Source organism: Panthera pardus, unplaced genomic scaffold (assembly GCF_024362965.1).
Source record: "Panthera pardus isolate Hobbes unplaced genomic scaffold, ASM2436296v1 HiC_scaffold_22, whole genome shotgun sequence".
Taxonomy (NCBI): domain Eukaryota; kingdom Metazoa; phylum Chordata; class Mammalia; order Carnivora; family Felidae; genus Panthera; species Panthera pardus.
Window position 1 is genome coordinate 59935471 of NW_026526788.1, and position 25803 is coordinate 59961273.

At 51.0% G+C, this 25803-nt stretch overlaps 3 protein-coding genes across 15 annotated transcripts in view; 2 read left to right on the forward strand and 1 right to left on the reverse strand.

Annotated features, from left to right (window-relative positions):
- The first annotated feature begins 3283 nt into the window (after window positions 1-3283).
- Window positions 3284-6764, forward strand: ELOVL3 (ELOVL fatty acid elongase 3). Its single transcript, XM_019459245.2, has 4 exons — window positions 3284-3606; window positions 4594-4725; window positions 5601-5752; window positions 6006-6764. Exons 1-4 carry the CDS (start codon window positions 3506-3508, stop codon window positions 6431-6433), a joined length of 813 nt encoding a protein of 270 aa, XP_019314790.1. The 5' UTR covers window positions 3284-3505; the 3' UTR covers window positions 6434-6764.
- A 601-nt stretch (window positions 6765-7365) lies between these two features.
- On the reverse strand, window positions 7366-18200 carry PITX3 (paired like homeodomain 3). Of its 2 annotated transcripts, XM_019459242.2 has the most exons (5): window positions 17935-18200; window positions 11024-11273; window positions 9233-9362; window positions 8853-9055; window positions 7366-8294 (listed from the first exon to the last, which is right to left on the reverse strand). In XM_019459242.2, exons 3-5 carry the CDS (start codon window positions 9348-9350, stop codon window positions 7707-7709), a joined length of 909 nt encoding a protein of 302 aa, XP_019314787.2. In that variant the 5' UTR covers window positions 9351-9362; window positions 11024-11273; window positions 17935-18200; the 3' UTR covers window positions 7366-7706. The 2 variants fall into 2 exon arrangements, with proteins under 2 accessions (XP_019314787.2, XP_019314789.2); XM_019459244.2 differs by lacking the exon at window positions 11024-11273.
- A 3339-nt stretch (window positions 18201-21539) lies between these two features.
- GBF1 (golgi brefeldin A resistant guanine nucleotide exchange factor 1) overlaps window positions 21540-25803 on the forward strand; it is a 119666-nt gene continuing 115402 nt past the window's right edge. For all 12 annotated transcript variants that reach the window (XM_053909867.1, XM_053909866.1, XM_053909869.1 and 9 more), the window contains exon 1: window positions 21540-21795. The gene's annotated coding sequence lies outside the window, so the exon portion shown is untranslated. The remainder of the gene's footprint in view (window positions 21796-25803) is intronic.

Here is a 25803-nt window from a genome sequence, read left to right on the forward strand (position 1 = left end):
AGAGCTGAGGTCTAGAGGTAAAAGATTGGATAAGCTTGGTGTGTTTATCCTGGAGAAACAAAGAGTGTCACCCAGCTTTATAGGCTGAGGATTTCACCCATCCAATCAGTCATGCAGCAAATATTATCAGAGTATCTAGTATGTACCCAGTGTTAGGAGAATAATGTCAAGCAAAATAGATGTATTCCTTGTATTTATGGGGCTCAAGGACTGGCAGGGGAAACAGGCAACAGGCATTCACCAAGAAATCATGAGGGGCACCTGACTGGCTCGGTCAGTGGATCATGCGACTCTTGATCTCGGTTGTGAGTTTGAGCCCCACGCTGGGTGTAGAGATTAGTTAAAAATAAAAATCTTTGGGGTGCCTGGGTGGCTCAGTCGGTTGAGCGTCCGACTTCGGCTCAGGTCACGATCTCGCGGTCCGTGAGTTCGAGCCCCGAGTCGGGCTCTGTGCTGACTGCTCAGAGCTTGGAGCCTGTTTCACATTCTGTGTCTCCCTCTCTCTCTAACCCTCCCCCGTTCATGCTCTGTCTCTCTCTGTCTCAAAAAATAAATAAACGTTTAAAAAAATTAAAAAAAAATAAAAATCTTTAAAAAAAGAAATAATAAAAATAATGAAGTAATTATAAACTCTCTTCGAAGGAAAGAAATACCATGCTATGAGAACAATTTATATATAGTAGTGGTACCAGACCAAGTCGAAGGGTCAGGGAATGTTTCCCCTAGCAAATAACTTCTGGAGGTTTTACTTCTTCTTCCCCTCTCCTGCACATCTCTCCCCCAAGCTTCATCATTAAGCTTCACAGGGAGGGGCTGCCTAGCTGGCTCAGTCGGTAGAGCGTGCAACTCTTAATCTCGGGGTTGTAAACTGAAACCCACATTGGGTGCAGAGATCACTTAAAAATAAAGTCTTTAAATTTCACAGGGAAAGACAATGTAAAATATCTTCATCTGAGAGAAACTCAGAACTGAGTATACATATGCTATATGAGTTTGTAAACTTCTGAAATGATTCACCCTGACATTTCCATGTGTCTAATCCACAATGTCCTTTCCTTGACATTATATGATTTGTATACTGACCCCATCCTTGTGGGGTAGGCAGGCAAGTATGACTGTCTATATTTTACGGATGAGGAATGTGAGTCTCAAAGAGGTTAGATAACTTGCCTAAAAACACATGACTAGTTTATGGTAGAGCTGAGATTTGAATTCAGGTCTTGTACCACCTAGATGGTATTATTCTTATAATATTCATTCTTTCATTTATTATTTATCCATCAAACATGTACCAGTCACCTGAGTGTCAGGCTACATATGGAGCAGTTAAGAGCCACTGAAGGATTTGAAGCAGGAAAGCAGCATGGTTTCCAAAGTATGGTCTGAGTGCTCGCTTCGGCAGCACATATACCAAAGTGTGGTCTGGGATCACTCACGGGGTCTAAATCTCTGAGATTGGGATTTAGTAATCTCCTGATCAGCCAGGTTTGGAATTCTTTTCCAAATCTAATGCAATACAGAGAAAGAATCATTGTATTAGAGAAGGAGGTGGTGCAACCAGTTAACATGACTAAGGTAGTGACTGTAGAGCGAGACAACCAGGTGAGAGGTGATGAAGTACAGAGACAAAGGGAGGCATTTGAGGGTCATGTAGACAGCATTGGCAGGATTTCCCATTCTACTCTTTCCTGCTCCAGCTTGAAACCCTGTAATAACCTTTGAGAGGAAATGGGGTCACCCTCTGGGCTTCTGGGATTATTGTCTTCAGGTTTCCTGGATGAGTGGATGAGGTTCAGAGAAGTGGAGCTGGGATTCCTACCTGGGTCCTCAGGCTCTAGTGTCTTTGGGCTTTATTGCACATAGCCATTTATAACCATATCCCCACATAAAATATTTCTATTTATGTCGCTTGGCTCTTGTTTTGCAAATAACCATCTTATCTCAAGCTGCCTTCAAGCCTTGTATTTCTCCCTCAGTTTCATAAAGCCTAAGAGAGAAATAAGGGACAGACAAGCAAGGCTCTAAAAGCTTTAAAATATTTACTTCTTGGGACACCTGGGTGGCTCAGTCAGTTAAGCATCCAACTTCAGCTCAGGTCATGATCTCATGGTTGGTGGGTTCGAGCCCTACCTCAGGCTCTGTGCTGAAAGCTCAGAGCCTGGAGCCTGCTTCAGATTCTGCCTCCCTCTCTGTTCTTCCCCAGCTCATGCTCTATTTAAATAAATAAATGTTAAAAAGATTTTTGTTAATCTTTATTTATTTTTGAGAGAGAGAGAGAGGGAGAGAAAGAGCGCAAGTGGGATAGCAATAGAGAGAGAGACACACACACAGAAGCCAAAGCAGGCTCCGAGCTGTCAGCACAGAGCCTGACACCGGGCTTGAACTCACAAATGGCAAGATCATGACCTGAGCTGAAGTTGGACATTTAACCAACTGAGCCACTCAGGCGCCCCACGTTAAAAATTTTTAAAAATATTTATTTCTTTGGTGCTAGGTAAAGGAAAAAATAGATTTGATTAGACAAACACAAACTCTGGGAGAGAATAGTAAGACAGTGGGGAGATGCACTGCATGTCTTCTTCCTATAAACCCTAGAAGGCTTCCAGGAAACCTGAAGACAATAATCCCAGAAGCCCAGAGGGTGACCCCATTTCCTCTCAAAGGTTATTACAGGGTTTCAAGCTGGAGCAGTTAGGGAATTCAGGAAACTGTAAAGAAACCACAACAGCCTCAACAACCATCTTCCCAAACACCAACATCAACAACCTCAACAATAAAACTTACTAACATCCGTCTCCTTCCCGCCCACAACCACAGACCTGAAGGCGGGTAGATGGGACTATTGGGGACTGATCCTCATTAGGGGTTTGGGTTTCCCATGGTCTCAGGGAGGTGGAAAACTGACACCCTTATGCCTGAATGCATGCACCAGAGGCTGAGGACACCCCCACTCTCCTCACTGCCAGGTAGGTCAGGATTGAAGAGAACTGAGGCAAAAGTTATGGTTGGCAGTGCCAGGGGGAGATTAGCCTGCCCAGTTACTGGCCAGGCCGCAGGGGCTAAACCAAGCAGGTGAGGATGGAGGTGTGGGAGAAAAGGGTGGGAAAGTGGGCGTGGCGGGAGCCCATGACAGGCATATATGGGGTGGGGCGTGAGAACACCTGGAGGGGAGGCGCCCTTGAGGATAACCAATCAGGAGCGGGTTGCGGCCCAGGGGCGGGACCGGGGGAATATCTTGGTCAAGATTGGATAACGGCCTGGCGCTGGGAGGGGCCTCGCGCCGCCTGCGCCCGCCGCTTTGCAATCCGCTTCATATACTGCAGTGGTGACTGTAGTGGAAGCTGGCTAATTGCGGCGCAAGTCCCTGAATCTGACGCTCCTCGCTTGCCGCGGAGTTCCTTGAGTCCGGCGTGCATTTTGTCCTGCCCCAAGATCGCTCCATCCTCTGTCCCCTAACCTCTCACCTAGCTTCCGAAGCTCCGGACTTGGACGTCTGCTGAACGAAATGGTCACAGCTATGAATGTCTCGGACGAAATAGACCAGCTGTTCCAGCCTTACAACTTCGAGCTGTTCCAGGACATGAGGCCCTTTTTGGAGGAATACTGGTAAGACCCGGAGAAGGAGAAGGGCCGTGCCAAGGTCCTTACCTTGATGACTGCTATTTGGGGTGGGTTGGGGGTGAGGGAAGAGACACTTGAATGCCTGCAATGATTTTCTTAAAGAGCAAAGGTATCGGACTCCCCTGTAATGGCTCCATATCTGTTGTCCAAGTGCAGGGTTAGCACCTCAAAGAGATTAGATCTGGAAGAAAGAGAGAAAGAGGGAGAGAGAGACAGAAAGGAAGGGCGGGAGGGAGAATGGAAGAAAGGATGGGGTGAGGAACGTAGGAGGCAGAAACTGAGGGGACAGAATATAGTGAGAAATGATCTCTGAGGAAGGGGGTTAATCTGAACTCCTACTCCTACTCCCACCCACTTTATAGACGGCTCTCCTCTGTCCTTTGTGGCCATGTGTGCACACGTGCAGGAGTAGTGCTGGTGCCCAGAGACAGTCTGCCCTTCAAATTATCATGTTGTTCCCCCAATGCTACATCGTCCCTGCTGTGGAGAAGGAGACACAGCCAGGGAGGTTTTGCAAGATTTCCCCAGGCTCTTTGGCTTTGCCCTGAAGCTCCTCAGAAGTGTTTTTGGGCTAATTTTGAGCTCCAGCTAATTTTCCATGACCCAACCAGGCAGACACTATTGCCACATTCTTCTTGCACCAGAGCCCTGGGTTTGTTCTAGGCATGGGCCAGCAGCCATCACCCATTCACAATTCCACCGAAAGAGCAATAACTACAGAAACCTTGGCCACAGCCCTTGCCCTGTGCTAGGTACTTTATATACCTTAGCACTGCCAGGAGAGGAGTGTTATTTCTCCTTTATAATAAGGAAACTGAGGCTCAGAGAACTAAATAGTTTTTCCAATGTCACACAGCCAATAAATGACAGAGATGTGACTCCAACCCAGAGCACTCACCTTAAGAGATGGGTGGGTACTCCTCTAACGAGCACCCACCTGTAAGCCCATCCCCTCTGCCTTCTGCCTGCCAGGGCAACCTCATTCCCCATAGCTCTGGTCTACCTGCTGCTCATCTTTGTGGGGCAGAACTACATGAAGGCACGGAAGGGCTTCAACCTACAGGGGCCTCTGATCCTTTGGTCCTTCTGCCTTGCAATCTTCAGGTAAGACACCCCCCCCCCCAACCTCCACTCCCTGCCTATCCTGTAGACCCTAGACACTCATTTTATCCTTAAAAGCTTTCTAGAAACCCCAACTGAGTCAACTCCCTAAGTTGCCCTCTAACCCTCTCCCTAACCCATTCCCTCAGCTCCAGCCCCCTCCCTGGCTTCCACCCACCCACTCGTATTACCCTGTTTTCCTTCTCCCTCTCTCTCTCCGTTTTAAAATGTTTATTTATTTTTGAGAGACAGCGAGACAGCAGGGGAGGGACAGAGAGAGAGGATCTTCTGCATGGTCAGTGGAGACCCTGAAGCAGGGCTTGAACTCACGAACGGTGAGATCATGACCTGAGCAGAAGTCAGATGTTTAACCGATTGAGCCGCCCAGGTGCCTAGACCCTGTTTTCCTTCTTCCCCAGGCCCCATACTGATAGCTTCTGCTCTATCTCATGAGAACTCTTGTGCTCATGGAGTCTGTGTACTTTTAACGAATTTGCCCAGCTTCTAATACTCTCAGCATCTAACACCCTCTCCCAAGACCTTCCAATAACTTCTCTAGCCCCTCCTTCTCCTATTTCATCCCCGAAACTCCTTCCATCTCCTCCATCCTGTCACCCATCCCTACCCATCCCAAGAACCCTATTCCCTAGCTCAACTTTCAGTCCAGTCCTCCAGCATTCCCTGGTCCTCCCCCTAGCCCTCATCTCCTCTAGATTACTGGTTGGATCCTGGCCCCAGATCTCAGAAGTTGTGATCCAGTTCATTGGAAGTGGGGGAGAAGTGGTGGAGCTTGGGACAGTGACCTGCCAGGCCAAGGAGGAAGGGTGAATTGGTGTCTGGGGATGACCCTTACACCTTTTCCCTCTCTCCTATTTCAGTATCCTGGGGGCAGTGAGAACGTGGGGCTATATGGGGACCGTGCTACTTAGGGGCAGCCTAAAGCACACTGTTTGCTTCTCCGTCTTCATCCAAAATTCCGTAATCAAATTCTGGTCCTGCCTCTTTCTTCTCAGCAAGGTCATTGAACTTGGTGAGTGTCAAGGCTTTGTCTCTCTGGTGCCTGGTCAACTGCATCCCTCCTCAGTGCCCCCCCCCCATCACATGGAGAGTGCCTCCCCCCGCCCCTGGGTCCTAACAACACCTCTTACCAAAGCCCCTCTTTAGATTATTTTCCACAAAGACCCCTCCCCATGCCCTGAGAATTCCCCCCATTCCCCTACAGCCAGTGTGGAGGGTGGTTCCAGCACTGGGTGGTATGCCAGCTATGACTCCCCATCTCCCAGGAGACACGGCCTTCATCATCCTGCGTAAGCGGCCGCTCATCTTTGTACACTGGTACCACCACAGCACAGTGCTAGTGTACACGAGCTTTGGATACAAGAACAAGGTGGCTGCAGGCGGCTGGTTCATGACCATGAACTACGGTGTGCATGCCATCATGTACATCTACTACACTCTGAGGGCTGCCAAAGTGAAGTCCCCCACGTGGTTACCCAAGCTCATCACCAGCCTGCAGATCCTGCAGATGTTTATGGGAGCCATTGTCGGCATCCTAAGTTACATCTGGAGACAAGAACAGGGATGCCACACCACAACGGAACACTTCTTCTGGTCCCTCGTTTTGTACACGACCTATTTCATTCTCTTTGCCCATTACTTCCACCACACCTACATAGCGCCCAAGGCCAAAGCCAAGACCAAGAGTCAGTGAAGGGCTGGAGAAAAAGGAGCCCCAGTCTCTCTCCCCACCAAGGCACTGAGGGGCTGAGCTTAGGTTTGGGAGAATGATTAGGATGCCTTTCCTGCATGGTTTTCCCCATGGGATGTGTGCCCCAAGGTGGCAGGAAGTTATGTCAGACAAGAAGTGTCAGCCCTGGGATGGGGTGCAATCTAGTACTTTGATGTTTCCATTTTTAATGTGAAGGCCAAGCAGGTCCTGGGTTGGGGGTAGGACTGAAGAGGATCCCCAGAACTGAGTTATTTATATTTCTATCCAGAAATCTTCTTCTTGATCTATTTTTTAATTAAAGATTTCAACACGATTTTGGGGGCTTTGGGATTTGGGGGAAGAGGAGGACTGCTGTGATGGGAGAGGGCTGCTGGCAAGCAGGATGATCACTGGGTGAGGAGACTAAGGTGTGTGGAAGGATGAGAGGCTCACACACAGACACTCAAGAACCCTAGGCCTGGTAGGCACTTAATAAATATCTGTCACAGACCAGAATTTTATTGCTATTAGAGGCCCAAGCCCCTCATAGGAACAGTGAGAAACAGGTGCAGAAAGGCGGAGTAACTTATCTAAGATCATAGGCTTCCCTAAGTTGCAGAATTGATTCCTGCCAAGTAAGCGTTGGAGACCAGACCTCCCAGTTATCCGCCATGAGACCACCGGGTGGCGCCGCAGCACCAACTTTGGCCAACGCCGGCCAAGTTGCTGGCCCCTAAGCCACACTCAACAAACGCGCATGCAGGTGCGCTCCGTGGGTCCAGGAATCCCCCAGTTTTTCCATCCTGGTGTTGGGAGCTGAGGGGGTACTGAAGCCCTAGAAGCCCCGGCCCTTCTTTCCTGCACATCCAGCTCTCCTTTAGAAATGGGAGAGCTTGAGGGGAGGGGGCTGAATCGCAACTCTGAATCATCAGGCCTTTGGCAGTCCGCGCACGTTTATTTCATTAATCTTTGAAAATGAGGAGAGGAGTCTGAAGAAGGCGGGGTGGGCCAAGGGTCAGTTGGCCCCTGGGGAACTGGTCCCTTTTCCTGGCCTTAGTCCCAGGGGCGCGGACTGTGTGTAGGGTCCAGTCCACCCCTCAGGGTCGGCGGTGGGGGAAGTCTCTCTCCTGAGCCGGCCGCCTCCCCCCCACCCCTCAGCTGCCCCAGCACCCCTCTCAGACCCCGGGGCAGGGGCAAGCCAGTCTAGACGACCCCAGTCCGGGGAGGCTGTGAATTATCGACCCCGCCCTCGGGGATGGTCGACGGACCGGGCCATTCATACGGGCCGTTCCACGGCGTACTGGCACGGACTGAGGTTGGCGGCCGGGGGCGGCCCGGGCACGGCGGGGTAGCTGAAAGAGGCGTGTTGTTTGGCCTTGAGCCTCAGGCTGGCCAGACTCGAGTTACACGGGTCCCGATATACGTAGGGGGAGGAGGCGGCTGCAGCAGCGGCTGCGGCGGCCGAGGCGTAAGGGCAGGATACTGCCCCGGAGGACACTGCGGCCGGAGCCAGCCCGGGGGGCCCCCCGCCCAGGCCCTGCAGGGCCCCGGGCCCTGGCACGGTGCCCGGGGCGGCCGCGGCCGAGGGCACCATGGAGGCGGCGATGGAGCTGGGTGGCGAGAAGACGGGCTGCGATGCCAGAGGCCCCACATTGACCGAGTTGAAGGCGAACGGGAAGGTCTTGGCAGCGAGCGGCGGGCCGAGAGCCTTTGGTGGCCAATTGCCGTACGAGTAGCCGGGGTACACCTCCTCGTAGGGCGGCACCAGCCCCCCGAGCGGCGCGGCGAAGCCGCCCTTGCATACCTCCGCCTGCTGGCTGCGCTCGCGCTTCCGCCACTTGGCGCGCCGGTTCTTGAACCACACCTGCGGGAGTGCGAGAAAGACTGTCAGAGCAGCAGCCGGGCGGAGGCCCGGGGTCAGCGCCGCTGGCGGCTAGGTCACCGAGACCCGGGTTCGGGCAGGGGCAGGGCGGAGGATAAACGAGACGGGAGTGGTTAGAGACTGGATTGGGCAGCCAGGCCGGGGGCAGGGGCAGCGCACCGCGTAAAGGGGCTGAGAACAGTTGTGGGCGGCAAGATTGGGTCAGGGGGCCATGGTCTGGAGGGTCCTGTAGGATGGGGTCAAGGAGGGGTGAAGAAGGGAACGAGAGACAGTGCCGGAGGAGAAGAAACGCGCGGCCCGGAGCGACAGGGTGGAGTCAGAGCAGAGGCCAGAGGCTGGTTCTAAGGAGGCGGTGCAGGGCAGCAGGCGGAGGTCTCCGCACGTTGGGTGTTGGGCCGAGGGTGGGCAGTCAGGGCAGAGGCACAGGCTGCTGGCTCCAGGGCTACTCGCTGAGCGGCAGGCTAGAGGGAGGCCGGGGCCGGGGACTGGGCGGGGGGAGGGGGCGGTGCCGGGAAGGTTGCAGGTCTGAGAGGACCTTACCCGCACGCGGGCCTCGGTGAGGTTGGTCCACACGGCGATCTCTTCGCGCGTACTCATGTCGGGGTAGCGGTTCCTCTGGAAGGTCGCCTCCAGTTCCTGTAGCTGCTGGCTGGTGAAGTGGGTGCGCTGCCGCCGCTGCTTCTTCTTCAAGGAGCCGTCTTCCGGGGAGCCTCCGGGCAGCGAAGCCGAGGCCTTCTCAGAGTCTGGGGGCCGAGATGGGGGCAGGTCACTGGACGCCCAGGCCTGCGCGAACCCTGCGGCTCCCAGACCTCCTCCACCGAGCCTTCACTCCCACCCTGCCTTCCACTCCCAGGTCCCCTCGCCCCCGCAAGAGGGATTGAGCTGCTATCTCCCCTACTCCCAGTAGGGGGTGCGCTCACCGCTGTGCTCTTGGCCCTTGCAGCCGTGTTCTGGGAGTGGCGGGTGGGGAGTGCCCGCATCTGACAGCGAGAGGGCCGGGCTCCGGGCCTCCGCCTCGCTGAGCAGGCCGAACTCCATGGAGGGAGGACTCTGGAAAGGAGAGAAGACACAGACCAGGTTGATGGGGCTAACATCTCACAGTTATCCCGTTCCCAGTAGTGTTTCCCCTCAAGTTCACTGTCCCCTTTCTCAGCCACCAATATAAGCTACTCCAGTGTGCGTACCCTAGGATAGAATGGAGAAACAGTAGCCTAAGGGGGAGAAGGTGTATACCCAGAAGTTTCATGCACAGATATGCACACCAAACTGTTTTGTTCACTGATGGGCACCGAAAACTCTGCTTGGTGCACAGTTGCTGTTCAATAGATACTTATCAAGTTAATGAAAACTACACTATTGCACAACACATACTGTATACCACAACCTCAAAAACTTCAGTTCCCTTTCGCATGTATGTCCAGTATCCCCACAAACTCATACATGCCCCTCAGCTAACATGAGACACTACCTGAACCTCTGTTATTCACTCTTCAGTGGGACAGGTTTGATTCTGAACCAGGCCCAATATGTCTCACACAAGGAAAATCACTGCTATTATTTATGAGTACTTACTATGTGCCTTTACGTCATTATCTCTCTTCTCACAAGAATGCATCGATATTAAGTATTATCACCCTTGTTCCAGTGAGGAAACTGAGACTTGAAGCCACCACTAAGGTCACAGAGCTCATACGTGGTGGAACTGGGATCTGAACCAGATCTGGGAAACTCCTCAGCTAATGCTTTTTCTTCATTTGCTTTTTCAAATTGTGTTCCAAACCCCCTCAGGGACTGGAACTTGGGACTAGCCTCAGGGATAGAGCTCTAGCCTGGCCTGGCTTGAATCTGCTTCAACTAGGGCAGTCTTACTTTTGCCTGTTTTGTTTATCCTTTCTTGAGAGATAGCATTTGAAGAAAGGGTTCCAGGATCAGAAATCAGTTTGAAAATCCCTGGGCATTCTTGCCTTGTCTGCTTCTGTGCCTACCTGGGCACCTATCACACCCTTACCAGTTCTACTCATGCCAGTCTCTACCAGCACTCCCCACCCACAGCAGTAGATGTGGGCTTCTTAAGGTCATATTCCCACCCTTACTGCCTATCCCAAACCTCGCCTGACTTTGCCCGGGAGACTGCCTGGGTCCCTCTCCAAGTCTCCCCTGCAGGGTCCTTTTTCCTACTGGCTCTTCCAAGTCCCCTCTGGTGGGATGAGGAGAAAGGAGCACTAGTGAGGTTCAAGAACTCTGGATGCCTCTTAGAGGAGAACCAAAGAAGGCTAGGGACAGAGGAGCAGGATGAAGAGCTAGCTGGGTAGGAGGGGTCCATCTGCCTCCCCATTAACAAGGACTTAATGCAGGCTGTGCAAGGTGGCATTAATGTGGCGGATTAGCCTAGATTGAGATGTGTGTCACTTGGCTGCTCTGAATTTATTAGGAGCCTTTCTCAGGGAGGCACAGATGGGCAGCAGCCTTTATTTGCACATGGTAATGCCCCCATCAACCAGCTGAGAGATGACAGCTGCCCCCCCCCCCACCTCTCAAGCGAGATTGGGCATGGGACAGAGGTCAAGGCAGGAGGTTGAGAAGCAGTCCCCATTCTGTCCGCAGGCAGAGGGGTCTAGACCTTGGACCTTTTCCTAGGGTTGGAGAGGTAGGACTAAAGGGGAACCTGGGAAGGAGAGACGTCAGGTTCGGGGTGGGTGTGCTCAGCTTACCTCCCCTTCCAGATCTGCAGTCAGGAATCAGGCTTGGGGCTGCCCCAGTGATGGTCTGATAGAAGGGAAATGCCCTTGGGTGGGGCCTCTGGCAGCCTTGACTGGTAGTTCTTCCCAAATAGCTCAAAAGGCTTAGAACTGGGAGCTGGAAAAGGGGGTGTTCTGAAGTCTCCTTTTACTTCATATCCAAGATGCTCTCGAAATGCAAACCATGCCCCTGACTTCTCCGGAGGCCATGGGAGCAACACCACTGGGAAAAGAGGGATAACTGGGTTCGCCTGAAGGGAAAGCTAAATCCCACGGTGCCATTTGTCCTTCCAGTCTGCTTTGGCTCCAGACTTCCACTATTCCAAACTCCCCTTCCCCCAGCATTCCATACCTGTGTCTTGGTTTCACCCTCTATTGCAGCAGAGGGAGGCAGGGTGAGGAGAGACAAGGGCCAAAGTAAAAGACGAGGCCGAGAAAGTGGACTTCAGGCTGTGTGTTCCCAGAGACAGACAGACACACATGCAGACACACATGGGCCTCCACTCAGACAAAATAAGCACTTGGACTCGGAGCTAGAGGCATACAAACACATACTCTCCCACACATGTGCTCCCACATTCAGGCAGACAGACCCACACCGTCACACAGTCTCCTCTCTCTGTGACAGGGACAGCTGCCTTGGCTGTTTTGGAGCTAGCCGTTACCCTCCCCCCTTCCTGGCCCCTCTGAACCTCAGCTCTCAGTCCCAGGAACTAAGGACTCTATGGGGGAGGAGGAGGCCAAAGGGGCCAGGGGAGTGCTCTATACTCAGTGGTTGCTGGGGGAGAGCCTGTTTGGCTGGGTGGGGAGGAGTCTGAATAAGAGGATGGCTTGGGGGAAGAGGGCAGAAATTGTCCAGCTCCCACCTAGGAAAGTGATTTGGTATAGCCGGAAGAAATTAGGTTTGGAGACAAAGATCTGGGTTCATGTCCTGGCCCCCCAACTTCCTAGCTATGTGTTCTTTACCTCTCTGGACATATTTTTTTCCATCTCTAAAAGGGAAAACATAATTCCTTCCCTACCTACCTCTAGTATTGTTATAGGGTTAAAATAAAACTTGATGTGAAAATAAGTGGGGGTAAAACTCTATCCAAGTTGCTTTCCCCTCCCTCCTTATTCATTGAACAGATGTTTATTTGGCACCTCTGTGAGCTGGGCACTGAGTAAGGCACTGAGGCTAGAGTGGTAAGATCTCATCCTCACATCTGCCCTTGCTTGAGTTCACCTTCCTAGACCCTGAATCTCCCAGTGAAGAATTTCTCTATTGAATAAACGTAAGTACGCTGCATTTGAGAGTGGAATGAAAAGGTGTATTGTGAATACTCTACCCTACACATAAGGCAGGGCCCAGTCAATAAGGTAACAACAAAATGGACAGAATAACCCAAGCTAAGAGCCACTTTGGGGATCAGGGACTGGTAAAGGAAAGAAGGAAGCTTTCAGGCTCTTGACTGGGGTAGTAACAGTGGCAAGGGCGTGATGAGGCTGAGAAGGGCCTTGCCTGTGAAACTGAAAAGGCAAGAACACCACAGTCAGGCAGGCAACAGAGAGATAAAGGGTGGGGGCACAGGCCTCTAGCTGACTCGTGGCTGGGTGGGCTGGCCAGGCAGAGGCGGGGGGCGCCAAGCTGTTGTCTGAGCTGGAGACAGGCTGGCTGAGGATTAAGCTCCCCCAAACTGTTGGAGGTCAGGAAGCTGGGGAGTTGGGACTGAGGCCAGGGGCTTCGCCTCACTCAGTGGACAGGGACAAGCAGTAAGTCTGGAAGCTGCAGGATTGGTTGACGCTGGTAGGAAACACCAGGCAGGGCCAAAGAGAGTCAGGATTTAACGGTGGTGCTGAGTCCAGTTCTGGGAGGGGCTGCCTGTCCCCCATCCAGCCTTCCTGACACACCCTGCTGGGGATGCACGGGCAAGGCTCCGTGGGGTCAGGGTGACAATCCTAGCCCAGGGAAGAAGAAAGGGCCTGCAGGCGCACTCTGATTCTGAGGTATAGGCTGCCTACATGGAATTACAGGAAGCCTATCATGGACTGCAGCAAGAACAAAATATTCAAGGCATATTAAGGTGGAGAGCAGAGGTCATCACAGGCCAGAGAGTTCACAGTAGGGAGGCCATGGCTTCCAAGAGACCCAAGCTCATGGCAAGAAGGCAAATGCCATGTGTGCCCACTTTTGTCCTGACGCCAACGGGAGAAACCAGGACTACAGCCAGAGAGCTCCCAAGTAGTTGAAATAATAATGCCTAAGCAGAAGTTATACCCTAGAACTGAGATGGGAGAAAACCACTGAATGAAGAGGAAGATGGAGGGGATAGAGTTGGGGTGCTGTGGCTCTGCTCAGCAAATAGCAGGTTGGCAATAGAGTATAAACCAGGGCCCTTAACTAGCATGGAGCCCACCTAGAAACCTGGATCTGAAGTGAGGCCCTTAAGTTCATCAGGGATGCCGAGCACCCAAACCGTCTGGTTTGCTGAACTGCGGTGAGCAAATGGGAGCAAACGAAGACAGCTGTAGACGAGGCTCACAGCCCCACGAAGAAACCCTAAGACTCAAGTGGAGGCAGCAATGATTTGATGTGGTTAATTTATCAAGGGGTAAGTTAGGGATCAGAGAAATGGGCCCCCACACCCACTCTTCCCCTTTCTTCTTTCCTTCAGCAAATGTTAGGTGCTAAGACAAATCCCTAAGAATGGTAAGGCACAGAGCCTAACTTCTAGGAGCCTGTACAGTCTGGGGAGGCAAGCAGGATGGACGACGATAGGCTGAATGGGACTAATATTCACATTGTGGGGGATCAAAGAGATGGAATCCCATGTAAGGTATCAGGTTTTGGGGCTCAGAGAAGGTAGCACATGGCAGAGCTGGGAACTGGGGAGGTAAAGGAGCAGAGGCTTCTAAATAACACAGCAGTATTGGGAATGAGCTGGCAGGTTCAGAGGGCAACAGGCAGCCTAATGTGGCCAGGGTCTCAGTGTGGGCCATGGGAGATCATCAGAGAAAAACAGGTCGGGGGGACTCCAATGAAGGACAAGGGATGGTGCTTCAGGTTTGATAGAGTCTAGGCTAGAGCATTTCCAGCTTTTCCATCAAAAACCCCTAAGACCAGTAAGAGAGAACATGACTCTGGGAAACTGGGAGCACAACCTCAAACATCTGCCACCAATATGGAACTTCTTTGAGATCTCCAACCTTATGGTAAAAATTGAAGCAAATTTTGCATTCTGTTCCATACTTAAATTATATTTGTCTTAATATAAAATAATGTTTTCTCTCCAAATCTCCACGTGACATCTTCAAGTGACATCACACACCAGGAAGATGGGCCATGTTTATCTTGCAGCGTCATGCCCCTTCCACTCCTGTCCTGCCCTCTCGCCCATCCCCCCTTTTGAGAAGCGGTGCTCCAAGCAATGGGAGTCACTGGAAGCTTGCAGGCAGGGGAGAGACATAAGAGCAGCATCTCTGAGACCTTTATTTGGCTGTGGTGAACAGAATGGATTGAGCAGGGGAAAGGTGGGAAAGGGGGCACTTAACTGAAGTGTAAAGAAGGCCCCAGGGAGGACAATGGAAAAGGAGTGGAGAGAGTTTTGAAAGCAGCTCTCACTTACCCCACTGCCTTTCTGTCCCTATCACTCTCCTCATGGGTCCCTGGTCCATGACCATGGACTAGACACTCCAGATGATCCCAAAGCTCAGGACCTAATGGATCTTTCAGGTTAGCTGCCTTCTTCCTCCCCACCCTCTAGGACTCATCATTTAGAATGAATGGAGAAAAAAAGATTTGGGTGGCTCTGTCCCTTTCTCATGCCTATCCCCAGCTCAGTTCCAGCCTGCTCCCCTCTGCCCTCCTGGATCTGGGTCCTGGGCTCATATTCATAGCCTTGAAGAGGAGGCAGGCAGGGATCAGATCAGATTAGTGGAAGAGTTAAGCATTTGTGGAGCTCCCTAGAACTCTTCTTGGAGAGGAGCAGGGGTAAATGGCAGGCATCAGAAGCTTGGGATAGGGTGTTCCATCTGTCATTGACAATCTTCCTGTGACTGGATCAGATGCTACCAGGCTGCATCCTGGGAGACCCCATCCTTCCAAACAAAGATTCTGTGGTTACAGGGGACCTACAGCTTGGGCATAATAATAGCAATAATGCTTCTTATTTCTGTGGTGCTTCTCCATTTGCAAAGGGCTTTCAAATACATGATTTCATAGAACTCTTAAAACCACCTTGAGTGTCAGGAATGTGCATTCTCATTTCACCTCTAAGATGAATTTGTACAAGGTTACACAGATTGAAGAGATTTGAATCCAGTTCTCCTAAAACCAGAGTCTGAGTTCTTTCCACGCCTTGCCCCCTCCACTCCAGCAACCATTTGTGGCTCTGACATGCACTGATCCTCCCAAGCCCTGAAGGATTCCATTTCTACTTCCTGCCTCTACCTCCTTTCTGGAAATGAGCTTTGGAAGTTTGCTGCCCACTGTGTGCCAAGGAACATTTTCCTATTCATCCTGAGCTTGCATCACTCCGGTTCTATGAGGCCCCCTCATCTCCCATTTCAGGATTTGGGGAGCAAACAAATCTTCTGCTTATCTAGGCCTTTCATTATTTGTGGATTTCCATCCTATTTCACCTTCCAGAGGCCTAAACTTTGAAGTTTGCTCTCTCCAGCAGCCCCTTGCTCCCCATTCTGTGAATCCTTCTCTGATCCTTCTCTAGGTCCATGACATTCTCCATAAGAGCCAGTGACCAGGCATGCGCTCAACTACATGGTTTTATGAAAGGATGGGAGAAAGTTCTATTTTTTGTTTCTACTCGTCTTCATTATAATGGTATTGCTTTTTGGCCTTTTTGGCAAATGCAGAACTTTAGGCTAAAGTCTTCAGGGAACCATCTGTAATGCCTTCCCTATTCCTTTCCTGACTTTGAAAATGAATTGCCTTTCATTTCACCCATATTTTCAGGTGATGGGAGCACAAGCCCCTGAAAAAGGTATCAGAATATGGTGGGAGTAATTGGGGTGTTTCTTTATATTTATCAAAAGCAGGCAAGGGATAAAAAAAAAGGTTGAGAAACAATGGTCTAGCCAGTGATAAGCAAACTTTAAAACTGAGGAATGAAGGTGGTAGTGTGGGGCGTATATATTATATGTCATTCATGGGTGGTGGGTGAGAGAGGTTGAGACCCACTTGTTTAGGCTACTCATTGCTAAACACATCGCTTTGCACCTATCCCATGAAAACTCAGTCCCTAGATGGCTTGCTCTGCTGACTTACACAGACAGGGAAAGTTCTCTCTTCTCTGTTCCCTTTAGCTTAACTAGGCTCTGGTTAAAGAGTTGGGGTCAGGGTGGGTGATCACTGTATGGGTCCAAAGGAATTAAGGCCCTTCCCCAACTGCAGATAAAACAAAAGCGACAGTTGGGTGGGACTGAGACATCCTTCCCCAACAGACTCGGAGGGCCATATAGGCCCCATGTTGACCCCAGAGTCTGCATTCCTTCCTTCTTCCTCTTAGCCACCAGGGTGCTGTTGGGATTGGTGGGGGTGAGAGAGCCAAAAGGGAGACAAAACCACAGAGTTTGCTTTGCTAAAGGGCTGCAGTTTTCTCTTTAGGCCTGGGCTTCTGCCCCTTGCAGGGAAGGAGTCTTTAGCCTGCTGACACCCAGGTAGGAATCTGGGGCTGTCTGGTCAGCTGTATTGGAATTAGGAGTTGACTCTGAGTTTGTGAGGGAACTGAAGCTGTCAGGGGGGCTTGTGCCGACTCCTCCTCACCCTCCTATTGCCCTTTGTGGTTCATTTTTTCCTTTCCTGGTCTAGCAATCCCACCATTGTCTTTCTCTCCTCAAATCTGGATTCTAGAAGTGCGGGGGGATGATGCTCAGATCTAGTCTGGGTTGGAGAGGGAAGGTCCCCCAGCGCCACTCCACTCCAAGGCCAGGCCTTTGCTCTCACTCCCTGCTCCCTGTCCCCCTCCCCGCCTCCGCAGCCCCTAGGGGCAGAAACTAGTTTGCGAAGTGTGAGCTGGGATTTGAGGCGACCCACCACAGCGAACCCCACTGCACATGCAGCAGCTGAGCAAGGCGCGGCCGGGTAGATGGACATGCCACTCGGCCAGGGACATTCTGTCCGCCCCTGCCGGACACAGTGCCTGCTCCGGAGAGACCCACCTCGCCTCCCCGGACATTCTGTCCGCTCCGAGCCGCGCGCGCGGCGGACATTCCGTCCAATTCCATGTGGCTCCAGGCCGTAGCCCATCCGGGCCGTGACACCCCAAGCCCGACACGCCAGACCCGCTGGCTAGTCGCTCGGGCTGCCCAGCTTCGGCCCTGCCACCCGCACAGCGGCCATCTGACCCAGTCGCAGCCAGGCTCTCACAACACGGCTCCTATCCCGACTGCGAAGTGGCTGGGAAGAGAAGCGTGTGCGACCAGACTCACTCCTGCTCCCAGCCCCTCAAGTCTGATCCCTGGGAGAGGGGCGTCCGGAGCCGTCAGCTGCCCCCACGCTGCGCGGCCGCCTCCAGCTCCCCCCGCTGGCCAGGGCCTCGGCAACCCTGTTTGCTCCGTGACCGCCTGCCCCGCGCCCCCGAATTCCAGGGCTCTTTCTGGTAATGATTTCCCGACTCCCTGCTTCGCGGAGCTCCGGTCCGGGCTTCTTGTCTCCGGCTTCCCTCCGGATCCCGAGTCTCCCTCTTCTCTGTCCCCCGAGTCCTGACGCTGAGTTTCCCTTTTCCTAAGTCCTGGCCCCGAGTCTACAGTACGCCCTCCCAGTCTAGACCCGTTCCCCAGGCACCGTTCCCCAGTTCAGCCACCCAGGTCCTGTTCTAGGGATCCTGAAGTTCGGCCGTGACCCCTCGGCCTCATGAGCCCCTCTCCCCGCATGGTCAAGCACTCACAGTGAGTCCCGCAGCAGGCAGACTCCCGGCGGCGGCGGTGGCGGCGGCGGCGGCAGTCTGGAGGGCAGGCAGGGGCCAGGGGCCGGGCACCCGGCCGGGGCGGGGGCCACCCCCCTGTGCCCGGACCGCCGCTCGGCTCCGGCGCTCCCGGACTCGCTGAGGGAGAGAGTGAGCCTCGCGGCTGACTGCCACCCCCCGCCGGCGCCCATTCACTTTATGGCAGCCCAGGGCGCCCCCAGCCCGCGGCAGCTAGCCTCGCGCTTCGGGCCCCGCCCCCTTCCAGCTGCGCCTCCCGGGCTCCACCCTTTCCAGCTGTGAATTTTCAGGCCCCGCCTTCGGGGGAGGGATCGGGCCGGCGCACCGCCAAGAAGCCCGCCCCCTGGCCAATCGGAGGCACTCCTCAGCATCTGGGCCACGCCCTTCCCCACGTGGCTGAAACCTCGCTGAGCCAGAACATTTTGGCAGAGCCAAGCGGGCGAGAGTAAAGTGGGGCCGGTGGCCCCGCGGAGTCGGGGCGCGCCGGCGGCGAAGTGGGGCCAGGCAGCTACCCTGAGCAATGTACAGTGGTGCCGGGGAATTGTACAGTGCAGCCGGGGCGCCAGGTGGGAGGGCGCACGGGCCGGGAGAGGCCACCGGGTTTCAGCGCTTGGTTGTCGCTCAAGTTTCGCTGATTTTCTCCACTTGTCGCTGTCTGTCTCCGCGCTTTTGTCTCTGCTCCAGTACTCCCATGTCTTGCCTTTCTTTCCTCTCCTTTCTCCTCCGCTGCTTTGCTCTTGCTGTTTGTCCCTCTCCTCCCTCCTCTGCCCCTTTGAAAGACTAATTTATCTTTCTCCGTGCTATTTTTCTTTACATCTTTCTTTTCTTCCTCTTCTCAGCTATCTCCCGTCCTGTCCCCCCACCTCTCCTCTTCTCCAAGTAAGGTGGCTTCGTTAAGAAAGCAGGGTTTGGAATGAGGCAAACCAAGGTGTCATTCTAACCTTGCCACCACCACCGAGTGTCCTTGGGCAAGTAACTTATCTACTACCCGCCTACTCCCGCCTACCCCTCAGAATTAAAGGAGGCTCTCACTGTAAGTCAGGGCCTGGGTGGTTCACCTGTTAGTCTACACCCTTGGCTTGCCCAGGCTATGTTCTCACAGGCTTGACAGGGCTAGCTTCTCCCAGGGTGATACCAGGTTCATCCTGTGGGCAAGATGTGGCCTTGATGCTTGCTAGATAGGGAGTTGCAAGGGACAGGACTGATGTGCCAAAGAACATGTGGAGTGAGGCTGGGTTGCTTGGGTGCCCCTGAGGGCCCTAGGCCTTATCATACAGTATGATCCTAAAATAAATCTGAACAGTCATGTCTCTGCCTAAAACTCTGCAATAGCTCCCGATTGTTAAGACAAAGGCTAAGCTCCCTAGTTTGGCATACAAGACTTTCAGGACCCGACCCTGCCTCCCCCTCCCACCCCACCCCAGTGCAAAAGGGTGTTTTTATTAAAGCATGGGGACAGAACCCATGGGCAGGAAGAGCTGCCTGGACCTGACCTTGTCTAAATCTCCAATCTCCTAGTGGTTTCCTGCACACCTCTGGCCTTTCTTCGGACAGTAACATATTCCCAGCCTTCATCTTGCCAACTCCTACTCATCTTCCTAAGCTCCAATCAGGTCTCATTTTCTCAGAGAAAATGGGTTCCTCAAATACCCAGGGTATAGCTAGATGTCTAGCTTCATGCTCCCACAACCCTGTTACACACACTCTCTATTACTCCACCCACCATACTGAAGAGATCAGCTTATGTGAAGTCCTCTATGATGCTAAGCTTTAGGAGGTCAAGTACCATGTCTTCCTCATATTTCTATTCCTAGGCATTATGTAGAACTCAATACTGAAATCTAAGAGGGAGATATTCTGCCTGGTAAGATGATGGATATTGTCATCTTTCCCCCCCTCATTTCTAACACACTCCCATTCATGCATTTAGGTTGATTAATTGTTGGAAGTATATGGGAGCAGAGATGAGGAGAGTAGGGAGTTTTGGTGTACTTAGGATTTTCCGGTTGGCTCTCCAGGACCTCTCAACCTGAGACAGGCCCAGAAGACCGAATCCCAGGTTTCAAATGAAAGTGGAAATGGCTCAGGTACTGTGGAAAGAGGTGATATGTTGGTTCTGTCTTCTTCCTCTAACTCTCTTTGGGTGAAAGAGGCAAGATCCTCAAGCTGGACCCAGAGTTCAGAAGCCTGGTCTGCAGGTGCAGGAAGCTGTTGAGGAGTTCTCAGGTCTGATGTTCAATCTTGTGGTGTCTTCAAATTAGAGGAATCTAGAGCATTCCCACATTCCTATGGGGTTAGGTATGGAGTTTCTCTGGATTCGGGTCATCCATAAATGGGGAGAAAGTTGGTATCTTTTCCCCCTGCCTCGGTAGTCTCTTCAAGTCTGCTGGGACACCTGGGCTCTGTTCCAGCAGACAGTCTGAGAATTACACCTTTCAATCAGCAAGGAGAAAACTCATCCTCTTGTCTTCTTCCTACACACTCTCACTTCTGGGTAATTCTAAATATCCCGGCAACCTCTATCATCATCTCTTGCAAGGGGAGAGGCAGCTGGAGGTAGAAGAGTGAAGATTGGGGTGGACATCTAGTCCTTGGGCCTCTTAGCATTTCCAAGGCAAACAGGAAAGGCTTTAGTTTCTCGGCCCCGGGTGATGTTGACTAACCCTCATGATCAGATTTTTTTCAGGTAGGTAAGTAGTGTCCAGTGCTTAGTATGAAGAGGAGAGTTGGAAGTACAACCCGATAGTCTAAGGCATAAGAAGTAGTGAGAGGCAGTGAAAAGGAAAGCTGGACTGAAGGTGGGGACACCTGGGTTTGTCTCTCTGCTCTGCATTAATTAGGTATATGAACGTGGGGGCCATCTTTCCACCCTGGGACGCGGTTTACAGAGACCTGAATTAGATATCCAAGATTCCTGCTCCCTCTCATTTTCTCTCTTTCTGAATGATAGGAATGCGGCACAAGATGCAGAAACAGTTGTAAAGGGACAGACACCCGTATGAGAAGCCAAACAGGGCAGGCGGCCGGGAGGGTGGGGAGGTTCCAATGGATTATGGGACTGGTTTTAGGATGGAAAGAACCCAGAGCTGCCTCGAAAGGAAGTGAGTGATCCCTCAAAGGGCAAGATATTGGCCTAGATAACTTTTGTTAGGGGGTGGCCGGGGTGGGCAGGGGAGGGAAGTGGAGGGCAGTAAGGTCGCCCGCTCAGGCTCTCAAAACGGACCCCGCCCACTTTCCAGCAAATCGTAACTTTCCTCCCCATAATGCCCAGCAGCCACTGCTAAACGGCACACTGCAACCAAACCTACCAAGCTCCACCTCTCCACCCGCCCAGCACGATTTTTAATTTTTATTGGCTCTTTTAACTGTCACTCAGAGAGTCCTCGTATCCGTTGGTTGTCCCCTACCTACCCTTTTCTTTCCCTTGTAATCTCGCCTCCTTAGGTAGTACCCGCCTCCCTAAGCTAATTTTCTCTTTCTATTGGGTAGCTGGAATGCCACTTCTCACGATACAATGCTATGATTGGCTGTAAGCAGCAGGGCTCGCGCAGTTACCAGGCAGCGGGCTAGACTGAGGCTAGTTACCACGTCAGAGAGCTGACAGGGAAGGTAGCCGGCTCCACCGCCCGTTCCGGCCGACTCTTTCTGGCCGTCTGTGCGCTCCCTGACTTCGGCCTCAACTTCCAGGAAACAGGCTCCTTCCCTTCTCCCATCTGCCACCAGAGCCGGGAGAGCCGCTTAAAGACGCCTTCGGGGCCCGGGCTGGACATGAGCAGCGGCTGCGGGTCCTGGGACTAGGCCCCGCCATTTTGGATCCGCTGACAGGTCAGCGAAGTCTCTTAGAGTTTCAGTGTCGTAAAGGCCACCTTGACATCGCCACAGGGAATGAGGGGAGGAGGGCCCTTAAATTGGACGAGCCGGGTGGGTTAAGGACGCAGACGCAATAAGTCGGGGAGAGATTGTTGTGGGAGGGAACTGGAAGGCATGCAGGGGGCAAAGGTCAGGCCCCCGCGGCTGGAGGGGCGACTTCGGCTCTGACTTCTGATCCCTTTCGGGTGTCCGAATCTTTCTTCTTGTGTTCTCAGGCTTAATCTAGCCTTCAGCTTCCCTCTTCTCGAGCTTTCTGCATCCCAAAGAGCCCAGTCCTCAAAACCTGAAAGCAAACCTAAAGAACATTGTATGTACTTTTTAAGATTGATTTTTAGACCTTAGGTATGAGAGTCTCTGCAGATCCTGTACAGCGTCCACTTCTGTTTGACTGCCTCATTAATACAGCTGACTGCTTTTTAAATCCTGGATGATGAACTGGTGCAACCTAGACTCAGGTAGTGAGAAGAAGTGTGGAAGGATTGAGGTCAGTCTTAGGAGACTGGGACTAAGAGAAGACTGCTCTTCTAGGGCAGCTCAGCTGCCAGTCTGCGTCTATATGTAAACCCTGGACTTACCTTCTGAGCCTGTTCTTCCTTTACATGATTGTTTACAGATATTCTCTTCTGGTGTATGTTTTCAGTTGGCATTTACCCCAGGGTCTTCAATTCATTTGGCCTAAAGAGATGTTCATTCACAAGGAAGCCACTCTATTGTGGCATATTTGGCTGAGAACAGAGAAGGATTTGAATATTGGTGGTTTGGTACTGTTGGCCTATTATTTTTAGTGGGTAAAAGAGTCATGAAAGATGTTCAGCTAATTTAAAAGTTCAGCAGAGTGAACGATGGAGCCTAACTCCAAGGAGTAGTTTATGGCGCTGTGGTAACTTTCAATAAACTTCTGTATTGTAAAACTGTAAAAGTCCCCAGAGGTAAAGAGTGTCTTCAGAAATGAGGAATAGTGTAAGTAGTGTTTTTTAATGCATAACATAGAAAATTTTATGCCTTTAATTCAGGTACACAAGGCAGTTCTCTGGGCCCTGTGGGGGATACAAATAGAAAGGTCTGTTTTGGGATTGTTCTGTTTAATTTACATACTTCTTAAAAGCAGTAGCATATATGTGCAATGGCCTAGGTAGAGCATGAGGTGGGAATGAGCAGTATCAACCTAATGCCTTTCAGAAAGTAATGGACACTTAATAAATGTTATCTTTGCCTAGGATTAGTTTTAGTATGTGATCCTGACTTGTGGCCTGGTTCTGGCTCTGGCAGTCAGGACTTTGCATGGTGAAGTAGTGACAAGGAGGATCAAAACCTCCTTGTGTTAGAAGGAAAAACTATGTAGGATCTATAGTGACTAAACTCAGTTTCTTCCTACCTAATACCCTCTGCCCTCCTGAAGCGCGCGCGCGTGTGTGTGTGTGTGTGTGTGTGTGTGTGTTGGTGTGGGACAGTATTTATTGTTTGTATTTATCAATTTAAAATAAGTGGGATGGAAATGGTCCAGGAAATAGTTTGTGTTTTAACTTGCTGATCTAAGTTGCAGAATTAAAAAAAAAAAAAAAAAAAAAAGTGGCTTTATGAAATGACATAGCCTAGGAAGTACCCGGTTTGATGAGCCTGCCTTGCTCACCTGGGTTGATAGGCCCTGGTGAGCCCTGTTGAGTTGATATGCTTTGCATAATAAGCAATCCAGTCTTTGATTAGATAGTGTGACCAATCCAGCATCTTTTCACTTGGGCTTGGAAGTATCTCAGGCTTCAAAGATTTTCCCTTTCTTTACCAAAATGTCATTTTCCAGATAGTAATAGTTTTTGCTTCCAACCCTCATCTCAAATCAAAAACTTTGTTCTTCTTTTGTATGTCAGCCATACTTCAATTAAAAAAAAAAAAGGGGGCGCCTGGGTGGCTCAGTCGGTTGGCATCTGACTTCAGCTCAGGTCATGATCTCACCGTTCATGAGTTCGAGCCCTGCGTCAGGCTCTGTGCTGACAGCTCGGAGCCTGGAGCCTGCTTCGGATTCTGTGTCTCCCTGTCTCTCTGTCCCTCCCCACCTCTCTCTCTCTCTCTCTCTCTCTCTCCTCTCTCAGTAATAAATAAACATTAAAAAACATTTAAAAAAAAGAAAGAAAAGAAAATTTGTTCTTCCTTCAAGACTTGTACTTGAGCTTCATTTCAAAAGTGGCTGTAGACAGTGATGTCTACTCTTTTTTTTTTTAATGTTTATTTATTTCTGAGACAGAGAGCATGAGTCAGGGAGGGGCAGAGAGAGAGGGAGACACAGAATCAGAAGCAAGCTCCAGGCTCCGAGCTGTCAGCACAGAGCCCGACGTGGGGCTCGAACACACAGACGACGAGATCATGACCTGAGCCGAAGTCGGACGCTCAACCGACTGAGCCACCCGCCCCCAGTGATGTCTAATCTTGCGATTGATGCTCATTGACTCAGTAAGAGCTCAGGTTGTAGGCACATATCATGAGTAGCCGGGTACCAATCCCAGTTGAACTTGAAGTTCTCAGTGTTCCACCACTATTGCACTTCCCCAGTGTTCCAGAATGAAGGATGATTGCCACTTTTAGATACTAACTTCATTGATAGGGTACTTAGACTGGCTAGTATGAGCAGCTAGAGAGGAAAAAGACACAGCTCCTGCTTTTGAGAAGACTCACTGTATTTATACAGCATTCACTGGAAGGATCATCCTAGTCTTTGTTTGCCATTTCTATTGATTGATCACAGTCTGCTCCTGTGGTTCAGTGTGACTAATTAGAATAATTCTGCTGTTGGGATAATGGTGGAGTCGAGTTGAAGGGAGAAGGGGAGGTTTTACCGTCAGGCTAGAAGGGATTGTGTAAATGTAATTGGCAGCTGTTTAGCTTTTATTGTTCTTTTTCTATATTTCAGTATGTTCAACAGCAATTGTTTAATTAAATGAAAATACAATAAAGCAGTATGGTGATTTGGAGCCCCAGTCAGAGTGGAAGTAATCATGGAAGTAGTGATTGGTTGCCATCACATAAAGCAAGGATTACAAGCTTAAATGCCTGAGTTTCAGGCAGGTAATGTAAATGAGTAAAGTAAGCCACATACGAATATATAAGGGTGTAGTGGGGACTGTAGTGTACTGGCATGTGGGCACAATGTGACCAGTCTTGGTGCTTTTCAGGAGAAACTTGAAATTCAGATCATTGTGTTTTAAACTCTTGGCAACTAGTTATAAAGTGTTTAAAAACCTTTTTTGCAGGCAGAACAAAGTATGTCTGTGGTCTGGATTTTATCCATCATCAGTGGATGATGACCCCTGATACACAAGATAGACATGCCTTATGAGACTTAATCACTGCAGTTCTCTATGTATAATCACACAGACTAACTTTTTATCTTTGTCCTACTCTGCAAACTGTTACCCTTAATTTTCACCTTGGGTGCTCTGCATGGTTAACAGATGAGTGAAAGAGAGGAGCATTGTTTCATTTTTTATCTCTAGGCTGATAGAAGGGACATCTTTGGACATATCTTAGTGGTTCACCTTGCATATAGTTCTTGGGATAGACTCAGGATCTCCGTAGAGGGAGGTGTCGTGGCAGAGCTGAAGTACACTGGACACCTGATTATTGGGTTTGGGAGGATTTTCCAGTTGTGGCCTGTCAGGGCACCAACTCTTCCTAGTTTGACTTACACTTACCTCTCCACCCTTGGGATAAATTTCTTGAGCCTAGTAAGTTGTTTACTAATTCAGTAATTCTTGGACACTCTCTGTGCTTTATTAACACAGAACTATGATATATATGGTCCTTGGCCAGCTCTGGGAATCTTACAAGCTGTATCTTTAGTGCTTTTCTGGAATGTTTGAGAGACTAAGTAAAAATAAACCTTGGAAGGGCCAGTTGAGGGTCATTTAGCTTTTACCCTCTCAGAAAGTCCATCAGTTTTCTTGGTTTGCACAGCTCTGTATTAGACATCAA